Source organism: Megascapheus bottae, chromosome 3 (assembly GCF_031878675.1).
Source record: "Megascapheus bottae isolate mThoBot1 chromosome 3, mThoBot2.hap1, whole genome shotgun sequence".
Classification (NCBI taxonomy): Eukaryota; Metazoa; Chordata; class Mammalia; order Rodentia; family Geomyidae; genus Megascapheus; species Megascapheus bottae.
Genome location: NC_143511.1, coordinates 17,959,013 through 17,972,375, shown reverse-complemented (window position 1 = coordinate 17,972,375; position 13,363 = coordinate 17,959,013). Strand labels below are relative to the sequence as shown.

The 13,363-nt window shown below is 39.2% G+C and overlaps 1 protein-coding gene across 5 annotated transcripts in view; it reads left to right on the top strand.

Moving 5' to 3' along the window:
• Window positions 1-5,881, top strand: part of Cep78 (centrosomal protein 78) — a 41,846-nt gene extending 35,965 nt beyond the window's left edge. For 2 of the 5 annotated variants that reach the window (XM_090329610.1, XM_090329609.1), the window contains 3 exons: window positions 1,046-1,217; window positions 1,733-1,780; window positions 2,722-3,436. In XM_090329610.1, the coding sequence (XP_090185736.1) occupies window positions 1,046-1,217; window positions 1,733-1,780; window positions 2,722-3,240 (739 nt within the window). In that variant the 3' untranslated portion in view covers window positions 3,241-3,436. Of the gene's footprint in view, window positions 1-1,045; window positions 1,218-1,732; window positions 1,781-2,721; window positions 3,437-5,317 lie in introns of those variants that run through there. The other 3 variants (XM_090329612.1, XM_090329611.1, XM_090329613.1) reach the window with 2 other exon arrangements.
• Window positions 5,882-13,363: the final 7,482 nt, after the last annotated feature.

Here is a 13,363-nt window from a genome sequence, read left to right as displayed (position 1 = left end):
CACACACACACACACACACACACACACACACACACACACACACACACACACACACACACACACACACACACACACACACACACACACACACACACACACACACACACACACACACACACCTGGAAGTGGTGCTGTGGCTCAGGTGGCAGAGCACTGACTAACCTTGAGCAAAAAGTGTGCAAGGACAGGGCCTGGCAAGCCCCAGGACTGGCAAAAAAAAAAAAAAAAAGACTAAATTAAGAGGATTTTAATTGGACATAACCAGAATATACAGGAATTTCCTTGCTTTTCATTTTTCTAGCAAGTTTGAGTTAAGTTATTGCCATAGACACTAGAATGCTCATGACTCTGCAGGAAATATATATAGGTACAGAGCGTAGTTGTCAAACTACGAATGATGTTGCTATGGAGAGCTGGAGATGGTTGCTGTAGTGGTATCAGTGAATGAGATGATGCTAGGAAGGAGCAAATACGTCCTTGAAAACTACAGAAAGAGGCCAGGAGTTTGGCCTAGTGGTAGAGTGCTTGTCTATCATGCAGGTTCGATTCCTTGGTACCACATACATAGAAAGAGAGTGAAGTGGGCCAGGAATTTGGCCTAGTGGTTGAGCGTTTGCCTCGCATGCACAAAGACCTGGGTTCAATTCCTTAGTACCACATATATTGAAAAAAGTCAGAAGTGGTGCTGAGGCTCAAGTGTCAGAGCTCTAGCCTTGAGGAAAGTCCAAGGACATAACTCAGGCCCTGAGCTAAATAAAGCCCAGGACTGGCAAAAAAAAAAGTGAAATGAAGTGATATTGAATCTGTTGGGTAGTGGATACTGTATAGACAGAGTGCTGTAATGTGGTCCCAGAGCAGGCATGTGCACCGATGTGAGAACAAAAAGGTACACATTATACTGTGGAGTAGGATATCACCTTGTAAGATTTTAGAATCTTAGTACTCATTTATTCAAATGTTTCATTTTATAGAAGTAGGGATATTTTAGCTATGCTTTTGTGATTGTAATAGCCCTTGCTTCTGCCTCCTCTCCTTCTCTGTGTAGGCTTGGACAGCTTGCCACTATGGCTGGAATAGATCAGTCAGATTTTCACTTACTAGGTCGTCCCCAGATGAATTCCACTGTTAGTAGTCAACCTAAAGAAGAAAAAAAGGCACTGGAAGAAGAACAGACAGATCCAAAGCAGAATGCCTTAGGACAAATGCAGAATATCCAAGTAAGTAAGGGCAGTGGAATTTAATGACTCAAAAATGATCACAAAGAAGGAACAACTAAGCCAGAGAGAAAGTAACAGGTTTCTCTCACAGTCTCCATGGGCCCTTGGGTCCTTGCCACATCTGAGGTTAATAAGTATGAACCCGTTGTATCATACTATGGTTGCTTTAAATAACAAAAGAGTTCTTTTTTTTTGTTGTTTTTGCCACTCCTGGGTTTGAGCTCAGGGCCTGAGCACTGTCCTTGGACTTTCTCAAGGCTAGAGCTCTACCCCCTGAGCCTCAGCATCACTTCTCGCTTTTTTCTATGTATGTGGTACCAAGGAATTGAACCCGAGTCTTCGTGCATACTAGGCAAGCACTCTACCACTAGAGCAAACTCCTGGCCCCAAAACAGTTCTTTTGACAAGTTGTATTTAAAATACATTATCCTTAGTGAAAAAAGAAATGAAAGAGTAAGGAGAATATCCCAAATACAAATTTTTGTAAATGTCTATTTTATTCATATTTCATCTAGGTTTCTATTTGTATGCAGTCAGCTTACAGTGAAGGAACACGAATGAAGGTACAAGTACTAATACAGATAACTTTTTAAAATAAATTATACAAATGACAGTGCCCTGATTATAAGAATAAGCCGGAACCTGTGTGTCACAGGACTCTCCTGCTTTTCTTGTGCCTTACCTGGGGCCCCATCTCTTGTCAGCAAGTCTCAGGCTGGCCTCAGGACTGACAGTCTGTAAACTCAAGACACACACTGAATACTCTGATGTGCATGGAGGATGGAAAGGAAACCAATTTTCTTAGAGAAAAAAGGCTTGTAAGAGAAAAAACAAAAGTCTTAGAATATAGATCTAGTCTGAATCACTTGATGATATATGGTTAGATGACAAATAATCAACTAACTGCTTAATAATAAGGTTACCTTGAAGTTTTGGCCTCCTCTTCCCTCCCCTTCCCATCCCCCTCCCCTTCTTCCTCCTCTTCCTCTTCCTCCTCCTCCTCTTCTTCCTCCTCCTCCTTCTCCTCCTCTTCTTCTTTTTTGTCTTTTATGAGGCTGCAACACTGAGTCTGGTCGCAGTCCCTGAGCTTTTCTGCTCAAGGCTATTTATACGCTACCATCTTGAGCCACAGCTCCACTTCAGTTTTCTGGTGATTAATTGGAGATAAAGTGTCTCATAGACTTTCCTGTCCGGTCGGCTTCAAACCGCAATCCTCAGATTTCTGCCTCCTGAGTAGCTAGGATTATAGACATGAGCCATAGGCTCCCAGCTTGATCTCTTCTTTATATTCTCTTTCTTTCTCTCTGTCTGTCTCTGTGTCTCTCTAACAATTCATCTACCCACCCATCCATTCATCCAGTACTGGAGTTTGAACGTAGGGCTTAGGGCTTTGTACTCGCTAGGTACACACTGTACTGTGTGAGCCATACCTTTACATAAGCTCTTTTTTTTCTTGTTATCTTTGTTTGGTCACTGGATTTTTATTGTAGTTTTTTTCTTTTAGTTTCAGGAAATCACAAGTGATGCTAGAATTCCTTTGCCACTCGACTCCTTTAGTACTCCGGCTTCCACTCAGGAAAGCTCAGTGGATGCCAGAACCCCAGCTTCTGAGCAGCAGCAGGAATCTTTTGAAGAATTTCTTGCTAGAACGTATTCTCCTTTAGCTGATGTGATTTCTGCAACTGGAAGTCAAAGAGATGAAGAGGTGTGGTCTAGAAGTAGCAAATCATCTTCCGAGAAAATGATCAAAACAGGTGAACATACCAAAAAACACTCGACTAAGAAACAGCTTGGAAACTGGAAAAGCAAAGGAGTTGGGGAAAGTAGTTTTTTGGTTAATGAACCAATTAAAACTGAATCTCTAAAAAAAGATGTTTTTGTCAAGAAAGAAAATAGAATAGTGACTCTTTCATCCAAGACAAATAAAAGTAAGCCCAGTCAACTAGAACATTCTGAAAGTGATACACTTGGATCTGATTTTGAACTTGAAGAAAGCATCCATTCTTTATCACTCCTAACATAGGTTTAAACCTTTTGAAATTATGTTTTACCCTCAGATTTTAATAAATTTTCTTACATTTTTATTATAGCATATGGTGTTTTTAAATGGAGGATTGAAGCCATTATGGGAAGATTCACTTCTACTTATAACAAAACTCTTAATGTACTTTTCCTCTTGACACTTTACACCATTCATTCAATAAACATCAGAGAGCTGATGTGTATAGCACTATTTTGTGTGCTGTGGTTTTCAACAAGAAAGCAAACCTTTCCCCCTAAAAGACCTAGTGTTGTAGAGGTAGAAAATGGAACCAGCAAAGCAGGGGAAGGGGTCTGGAAAGGGCTTAGACTAGATAAATGGGATGTTTTACAATTTGAATAAACACAATTTTGGTCACTTTTGAATTAGACAATAGCAAAAGCAGGAAAGGGTCAAAAATAAAGTATGGATAATGGGGAGAAATAAATCTGAATCTTAGGAAATACAATGGGTAAGTTTTAGAATTGGTTATGGGTAGGAAGGAAGAGGGAGGCAGAAAGCGGACTCCATTTGTGACACTGAGCTTGAATGTAGGATGAAAAAGTGCTCTGGAGAGTTTAGTTTTGGATATGTTGAATTTTAAACAAGTGTAAGTTCAGGAGGAGATGACTACTAGATGTTTTGATGTGTACATAAAAGGTATAGAAAAGGAAAAAAGTGGCCAACTGATCAGTGACTATAAGTAATAGTTAAAATGAAAATGGATAGAATTACAAAATTGTGGAGATTGTCAAAGATAAAAACCAAAGGCTTTAGGGGGAGAGACAGAAGGTGGTATTCTTTGTGTTTTACAAAGGAAGAGTACAGAATCCCACTGACAAGAATGTAAGCATCCATCCCATTTGGGCAGTTAGGCCCCAGGCATGTGAGTTGGCAAGAACGGGAAATTTAGAAATGAAGGGGACAAGGCTTCCCTGAGGGAAAAGTACAGACAACATAAGCCACTCTTTAAAGGAATTTGGATGAGCTAAGGAAACGGAAAACTAAAATATTTGTTTTAGACTAAGAGGCTTAAACTTTGTAGGGTTAAAAGAAGGAACCATGGGGCCGGGAGTTGGGCCTCGTGGTTAAAGTGCTTGCCTAGCATGCATGAAGACCCGGGTTCGATTCCTCGGTACCACATACATAAAAAAAAGCCAGAAGTGGAGTTGAGGCTCAAGTGGTAGAGCTCTAGCCTTGAGAAAGTCCAAGGACAGTGCTCAGGCCCTGAGCTCAAGCCCAGGATTGGTTAAAAAAAAAAAGAAGGAACCAGTCAACAGAACTAGAGGCTCATATATGCAACAGAATTTTTTTTTAAAGGCATGAGATGTATTGGTAATATGTAGACTTGATTTCTCAGTGAATTTGAGGTGGTTCAGAGTATAATGGTGTAGATTTGTGATAAAAGAAACTGGGAAACAAATCTAGATAAGAAAACTAAAATGAAATAAGACCTCATTGAAAAATAAATATGATTATATCTCTTAGGTGAGGAATACTGGTTAAGAATGGGAGATAAAGGTAGGAAAAGTTTTAAGTTAAATGAGTTTATATGAACTAGAGCCTTAGTCTTCTTTCACTATAGACTTTATATTATTAATATGAAATGGTATGGTTGCATGCCAGAAACTAGGAGGCTGAGGCAGAAAGACTGAGTTTGATAACTTCCTAGCTAGCTATTAAGCACTCTGCTAATTTGAGCTACATAAAACCAAACTGTTCATTGGTGAAAGGTGGTAGGTAGGTAGATAGAGAGAGATAGAGAGTTACTTTTTGCTACTTAGTAGACAATTTTAGCTTTTCAAGTAATTGGAATTCAGTATTTTTGAGTTAAGAAGATCATAATGTATGCCTGCCTTGAGAAGTTGGTATGTTCTTTGCTTACTATAGCCTATGCAATTTATATACAAGCAGGATTCTGTTAACAGAGTAACAGAGACTTGTCATCTTGCATTCAATCTGTTCTTTATTATGGTTGAAAATTACTCCTGCTTGCCAGTCCATTCCTGTATTCAGTAATTCAAGTGTGTATGTACAGAGTACTCTCTAGACTCAACACAGTAATACTTTATTTTTACAGGACCAGAAAAATAAAATTGAATTTTAAAAACTTCTGATTATACATCAAATACTGGGACTTAAGATAGAACATGGACGACTTAACAAGCTCCTTTATTCTTCTAGAATCCTTCTGAAATGACTGAAGAAATAGTAAAAATAAAAAAATCATAGAATTGGAAAACCAGAAGTTGAGCAATGTGGGATTTTTTTAGAAGATAAAAAGATTATTGGAGAACCATTCAATTGAGGGGTAGAACAGCTAAGCCACTCCACCCATCTCTGGAGCATTTAATACTGGAGAAAGCTGCTGTCTGAAGTGAGAGTTCTGACATGCGTGACCGTGGAATTGGAGATAAGATTCAGGATGGCCAACGAACTGAAGTTAAGCCATCTTCTCTTTAACTATGGTAGTCCCATTATAATTTTAAGTGCCAATAATCAGAATTTGAGTTCACTGAAAGTGGACCAGAACATTTACAGACTAAGGAAAAGTATTTCAAAGTTCAATTTTAGGCCTTCATCTGCAAAGACAGCCACAAATCATTGAGTCTGAAGAAAAAAATAAAAGGAGAGAACAGAATAATTGGCATATCTGTATTCATGAATGTATTTGTTAATGAGACAGTACCAATATCAGATTCATGTTTAACCTTTTATCAGTAGCTAGATTACTTAGAAGAATCTCTAGGTATTACAAAATAGCTTGAATAATGAGTCCATGAAAGGTTTTTTAAACCAAAGAAATTGATGAGCCAAGATACCACAAAAAGTTCATCTTTGTAACCTGTCAGTCTCCTTCATAATTATAAAAGGTTCCAACAAATCTGAATAGGTCTAAATACTAAATGCACCTGTGAAAATCAGGTTGGTATCTATAAAGTTGTACATCTTAACATGGATGGAGACAGGGCAGGATATAGTAAGTGAAACATTCAGGACTCTGAATACTGGTTCTTCTGGTAAGAAGGGGCATACCACTTAAAAATAAATAAAGTAAGGGATGAATTAGGTGATGCTGCAGTAACCCTGAATCTGGACTTTGCACATAGGTTCATGTGTGTTCATGCTGTATGCCTTTGGTAGGTTGGCTGAAAAACAAGTTCTTCTATATCTCCCTCAGCCTGGTAGCCAGATTGGTAAATTGATGCCATTCGTAGCATTGTTGGCTGTATTGCCGTAGGCAAGAGTGGTGCAACATACACTTGTGACTTAAGCTTCTGCCTGGATATAACCTTGGTTATGCCTAAGTTCAACAGAGCCATGAATTGTAGGCTCTGTTGACAAGAACAGAATTGATTTTTAAATCAACCAATAAGCAGAAAAGAAAAAAATCCAAGTGTTTTGATGATATGGTGGCTAAGTTATATTGTAGAATCCTTAAGCTTGAGTAAAAATATAAAATTCATATGTACAAGGTGCAAAAGACAAATCTAAAACATTATCATAGGTTGTAAAGGGGAAGACAAACAAGTACCAGACAAATACTAGCAAAAGTAGATGTGAAGCTGGATACTGGTGGTTCACTCCTGTAATCTAGCTATTCTGAAGACTGAGCTCTGAAGATTGCAGTACAAAGCCAGCCTGAACAAGAAAGTCCATGAAACTTCAGTCTCCAGTTAACCACCAGAAAGCCAGAAGTGGAGCTGTGGCTCAAAGGGATAGAGCACCAGCCTTGAGCAAAAGAGCTAAGAGACAGTGCCCAGGCTCTGAGTTCAAGTGCCGCAACCAACAAAAAGTAGCTATGGCCATGTTAACTAAATAGAACCCATAGTGAAAACAAAAGGTACAAAAAAAATTTAAGCATGGTAGTGAAGATTTTTTAATGACTGAAATTTTTCATGGAAGATGAAAAATTAATTTCAACATTATAAAATGAAAATGTTGAAGTACAAGGGAAAATACGCAAACAAATTATAGCTAGGTGCCCGTGGCTCACCCTGCTAATTCCACCTGCTCGGGAGGCTGAGGATTGTGGTTTGAAGCCAGCCTAGACAGGAAAGTCTTATCTCCATATAACCACCAAAAAACCTGAAGTGGAGATGTAGCTTGAGTGATAGCTTGCCCTCCTTGAGTGAAACAGCCAAGGAACAGGCTCCTGCCCCTGAGTGCACACCCCATTACCAGAACATACAAGTGAGGTACCTTCATTCTTCAGAGTCACTTCGTACTTACTGGAGTGGATAAACTAAATACCAAGTGTTGATGAGTGTGTAAAGCAACTGAAATTCTGGACAGCTGTGAAGGAGTGATGTGGTCACAGACGGTTTGGCAGTTTCTTTCGATATTGAACAAATGCATAGCATACAATCCAGCAGTTCTGCTCCACAATACTTAAGAGATGAGAAATAATCACCAGTCCTCATCAGCTGATTGGGTAAATGTCGATATGAAATAATTCTACTGATCAATAAGAAGGAATAAATAGTTACTATGAGCAACAACTTTAGTCCTCAACTTCATGCTGAGTGAAAAGTAAACTTGAAAACTGAAGGAAAAGGAAGCGATTTAAACGAAAGGTTTCCTTACTGTGTGGTTTCATTTACATAGACTGGAAAAGGCAAAACTATAGTGACAGAACAGATCTATGGCTTCAGAAATGGTTATACCTTCATTGATCCAAATTTGCTATTTATGCTATTATTTCCTCATCTCTACCTTCTTTTGGCTTACTCATTTATATTTTAGATTCCAAATTGTTATTATAGCTATTTTTCTATTTCCTGAAAAGTAAATTAAAATCTGTAAAACTTCCTCTAGTACCAGATCTCAGAATCACTCAGGCTTACAGAGCAGTTATTAATCCTAAATAGTTTGCAATTTAGTTGCCCTTCAGATGAGCTTAGATCAGTACAAGTTTGAGGGTTATACAGTTGTCTGCATTTTATCAATTGTACAGATTCATGTAACTGCTACTTTAGGACACAGAAGTTGGTTCGTTAACAAACTCATGTTTGTTTTTTTCCAATGTATTAGCATACATTAGTTTTATAAGGGAGAGGATCATTGTACCATTTACCTCACATGTACAATGTATTCAAATCAAACTCCCTCATTCCCTATTCCACTACCCTCCTTATCCTCCCTTTTTTAATTTTAAAGATTTTTTATTGGGGGGGGGATGTATAAAGGGGCATTTACATTTGTCAGGTAGCCACTGCCCCTTTTTAAAACAAATCTAACAAGTGTCCTTATTCTGTTTTCATACAGAAATAATCCCATTTTTATATCTCACAAGTAACTTTCTAAACCCTCCATCAGAAAAAAAAAAACTTGGAAGATGAAAATGTGTAATCTCTTGTCATCCTATGCCTGATTTTTTTTCCCTTCAGAATTTGTCTTCCCAATTTCCTTTTCTCAGTAAAAATGAGCTTCATTATGAATCTTCTTTCAGAGTTGGGATCCCAGAGTATATGAGTGGACAACATAGTATATTCAAATGTCTTTATGAGCTGCCACCCACAGTAAAACTTGTCTTTTCTACAAACTAAGAGATAATTGTCCTGTCCCCACCTACCTGTGTGTTTCATATGATGAATGGGAAATCTATCAATCAAGCAACTCTTAATGTACTTCTAGTGACTCACTCTGGTGTGTTCTATCCTGTTTTAAGAAATCTCTGCTTTAACTCTGTGTTTCACAATGCACTGACAGGTCTTATCTCACTGTGAAATCATTGGCACAAGGATTTCAAACATCTGCTGTCCAATCTGGGCGAGGGTCACAAAACTGCTACTTGAGGCCCATTCTCTCATATTGACTTTATTTTGTGACCTTACCTCCTGTGCCTAGCTTTTTGGAGCTCCTCAACTCTCAATCATTTTGTGATCATTTTCCATAGAAGCTCCTTTTAGGAATGTATAACACTAAAAGCCAACACTGAACCATAATTTTCAAATTCAATTTGATGAAATCATTTTAATACATGTGATTTAAAGCACTCACTGGCCCCACCCCACTGCTCCCCACACAAGTTTGTATCTCAGAGGTGGGAAGGGCTTCATGCCCATGTTCTTGGTACACTTTGTACATTTTAAACCAGTTTTAAAAGGAAAAAAAAAACTGCTATAGACAAAATAATTATTAACTTTAACTATAGTATTTATTTTGTCTTTTCTTTTTTGGTACTGGGGATCTGACTTTAATTCAGTGAGGCTCAGGAAGATTACTTTGTTTAATGGTTTAGAAAAATAGTCCTCAAAAATCCCTAATTTCGGGCCGGGAGTTTGGCCTAGTGGTTAAAGTGCTTGCCTAGCATGCATGAAGACCTGGGTTCGATTCCTTGGTACCACATATAGAAAAAAAAGCTGGAAGTGGTGCTGAGGCTCAAGTGGTAGAGCTCTAGCCTTGAGAAAAGTCCAAGGACAGTGCTCAGGCCCTGAGCTCAAGCCCAGGACTGGCAAAAAAAAAAAAAATCCCTAATTTCTGGCCGGGAGTTTGGCCTAGTGGTAGAATGCTTGCCTAGCATGCACGAAGACCCGGGTTCGATTCCTTGGTACCACATACTTAGAAAAAGCCAGAAGTGGTGCTGAGGCTCAAGTGGTAGAACTCTAGCCTTGAGAAAAATCTAAGGACAGTGCTCAGGCCCTGAGCTTAAGCCCAGGATTGGCAAAAAAGAAAAAAAAAATCCTAATTTCTAAAATTAAAAAAAACTTGCACAAAATCTTATTAGATCATCGTAATTGAGGATCTTCAATGATAAAGAATTTGAAAATGTTAAAATTAATTTGCTAGTTGGTGTGGTGGCTCACGCCTGTAATCCTAGCTACTCAGGAGACTGAGATCTGAGGAGCAAAGTTCAAAGCCAGCCCAGGCACAAAATGACCTGAGACTCTTATCTCCAGAAAATGGGAAGTGGTGCTTGGCTCAGGGGTAGGGTGGTAGCTTTGAGCTGAAGAGCTCAGGGACAGCGCCCATGCCAAGTTCAAGCTCCATGACCCACGGCGAAAAAAATCAATTTGCTAAATAGCTTTCTTTATATCTCAAACTTGGTATTAGTTGTACAAAGATGCATAGTCCCTCATTGTATGCCAGACCAGAGAGACTTCTAAACTAGGCATACTGGTGAGTGAGTAACTGCCTGGGCTACACTTCAAGACCCTGACTAAGACTGGGAAGGGCGTGGCAGGGAGGGCTTTCATATAGTATTTCAATGTTATCTTTTAAAGTGTTAACTTCCAAACCTGTTTTCTCCCATTGTATGGCCTTTTGGACTCTCTCCTACACAGATGTTTATTCTACAAATGCTTGCCATTACAAAAGAACAGGGTTCTATATCAAGAGAGGCTACAGGCTAGGAATATGGCTTAGTGGCAGAGGGCTTTCCTAGCATGCATGAAGCCCTAGGTTCAATTCCTCAGTACCACATAAACAGAAAAGGTCAGAAGTGATGCTGTGACTCTGCTAGCCTTGGGCAAAAGAAGCTCAGGGACAGTGCCTGGACCCTGAGTTCAAGTCCCAGGACTGGAAAAGAAAATGGAGAAGCTGCAGCATTAAGTGATACCCTGATCTCTGCTGCCATTTCTGGTTAAGAGATTAGAACCAATGAGTGGATGTGAAATGAGTTTTTCTTACTTTTATGTTCTGTGGATATACTTAGGTTTTTATTGTGTTTAATAGTTTCTTTCCTTTCCTCAGTTTACTTACTATAATAGTTATAACTTTAAATTGCCTAATATATTATTATTTCGAAAAACTATTCCAAATCCTAAACAGTTAAAACTAGAAGCCAGGTGTGGTGGCCTAAGCCTGTAATTCTAGTTACTTGTGAAAGGATAGGTAATTGTGATTCATGATCAGCCTAGATTTTTTTTTTAAGTTACATATAAAGGCAGAAAGAATCTCCAAACCTTTGATCAGTAAGGGACTATGGGAGGGTTTGTGGGAGGCAGGGAAAAAGAAAGGATTATTCTGAATAAGATATACACGCTCATCTTGGTGCAAATAATGTACACTAAAATGAAATGAGTGATAGGAAACAAGAGCAGCTTCTGTTGCCCGGGTAAAGACCAGTAAGAAAAGGGAGGGCTAGCAAGGAAGATGAATGAGAAATAGAACAATGAAATCTATTTGGGGTGCTTTGGAGAGGGAGAGTGGGATAAGGTTGGTCAGAATATATTGTATGCATGTGGGGAAATTACACAAACCCCTGCCTTTGTGCAAATTATTCATGCGAGGAAAAAAAAGCCAGATACCTGTGGCTAAAGATCATGGTTCAAAGTCAGGCAGAAGAGTCCCTGAGGCTCTTATTTCCAATTAACTGACCAAAAAATAGTACTACTGTGGCTTAAGTGGTAGAGCACTAGCCTTGAGGAAAAAAAAACCTCTACGAAGCTGGATGCGCTGGCTCATGCCTATAATCCTAGCTACTCAGGAGACAGATCTGAGGATCGAGGTTCAAAGCCAGCACAGACAGTAAAGTCCATGAGCCTCTTATCTCCAATTAACTACCCGAAAACCAGAAGTGATGTTGTGGCTCAAGGAGTAGGACAGTAGCCTTGAGCTGAAGTGCTCAGAGACAGTGCCCAGGCCCAGAGTTCAAGCCCCATGACTAACAAAAAAAGTTCAGGGACAGAGCCCAGTCCCTGAAGACAAGCCCCAGGACACACACACACAGAGTTATGTTGCATAAAGGGGATAATAGAGAGATATTTTGCCCTTTTCCACTATATGAAGATAAAATAAGAACCAGCAAAAAGCTTTTCAGAACCCAGATGAGCTGACACTGTAAGCTTTTCTTCCCAAGCTATAAGGAAAGCACAATGGTTGGAGTAGTGGCATATGCACAAGTGCAGTGGCTCAACAGGTAGAGTACCTGCTCAGCAAGTGCAACATCCTGAATTAAAACCCCGGTACTTATTTATTTCAATACCTGTACAGAGGTTTAATTCCACATGTCATTCATGTATACAATACATCTCAATCAACGTCACTACTTTCATCAGTCTCCTTCAACATTTACCCAGCCCTGCTTGCCTCCTCAATTCCTTAGTTCCATGTTTATGTACTTATATTTAGAATTATGTCTATATTTACTCTTCCCCCATTCATCTGCACCCCAATCAACTTCCTGGTATTCTTTTTGTTAAGCTGTTTGCTAGTTGCTCAAATGGGTTACACTATGGAAATCCACCCCTGTATATACCGCATTTGTCAGTTAGATCATATCTATCTGCTTATGGTCTCCATATGTTATTCTTCATGTCTATTAGGTATAACTTCCATGTTTGAGAGAAACCTTGTGGTTTACTCAGCCTAATTTTTTTCAGATTCTTGATGGGTGAATAAATTCCATTATACACATAATCTACATTTTCTCGATTCTTGACTGGTCATAGGGCACCTTAGCTACTTCCATATTCACTATTGTGAATAGTGCAGCAGTGGGCATGGGTGTGCAAGTGCCTGTATTGTATCCTGACTTATAACCTTTTGGTTAAATGCCCAACAGTAATATTGCTGGATCATAGAATAGCTTCTTTCTTTCCTTCTTATTTTCGTCTTTCTTTCTGTAATCTCCATACTGACTTCCATACAGGTTATACTAACTTACAGTCTTACGTATTTGGGTTTCTTTTTCCTTGTATCCTTACCAGTCTTTGCTATTATTCCTGTTCTTGATGATGGCCATTTTGGCTGGAATAAGATGAAGTACTTTTACAAGAAAAACTTCTTTTTTTTTTTGTATGTTCTGGTACTGGGGCTTGAATTCAGGGCCTGGGTTTTGTCCCTGAGCTTTGTTATTCAAGAACAGTGCTCTAACACTTGAGCTACAGCTTCACTTCCAGCTTTTTGATGATTCATTGGAGATAAGAGTCTCACACTTGGGCTGGGAGTTTGGCCTAGTGGTTAAAGTGCTTGCCTAGCATGCATGAAGACCCAGGTTCGATTCCTCCGTACCACATACATAGAAAAAAGCCGGAAGTGGTGCTGAGGCTCAAGTGATAGAGCTCTGGCCTTGAGAAAGTCCAAGGACAGTGCTCAGGCCCTGAGCTCAAGCCCAGGACTGGCAAAAAAAAAAAAAAGAGTCTCACACTTTCCTGCCTAGGTTGGCTTTGACCTGAGATCC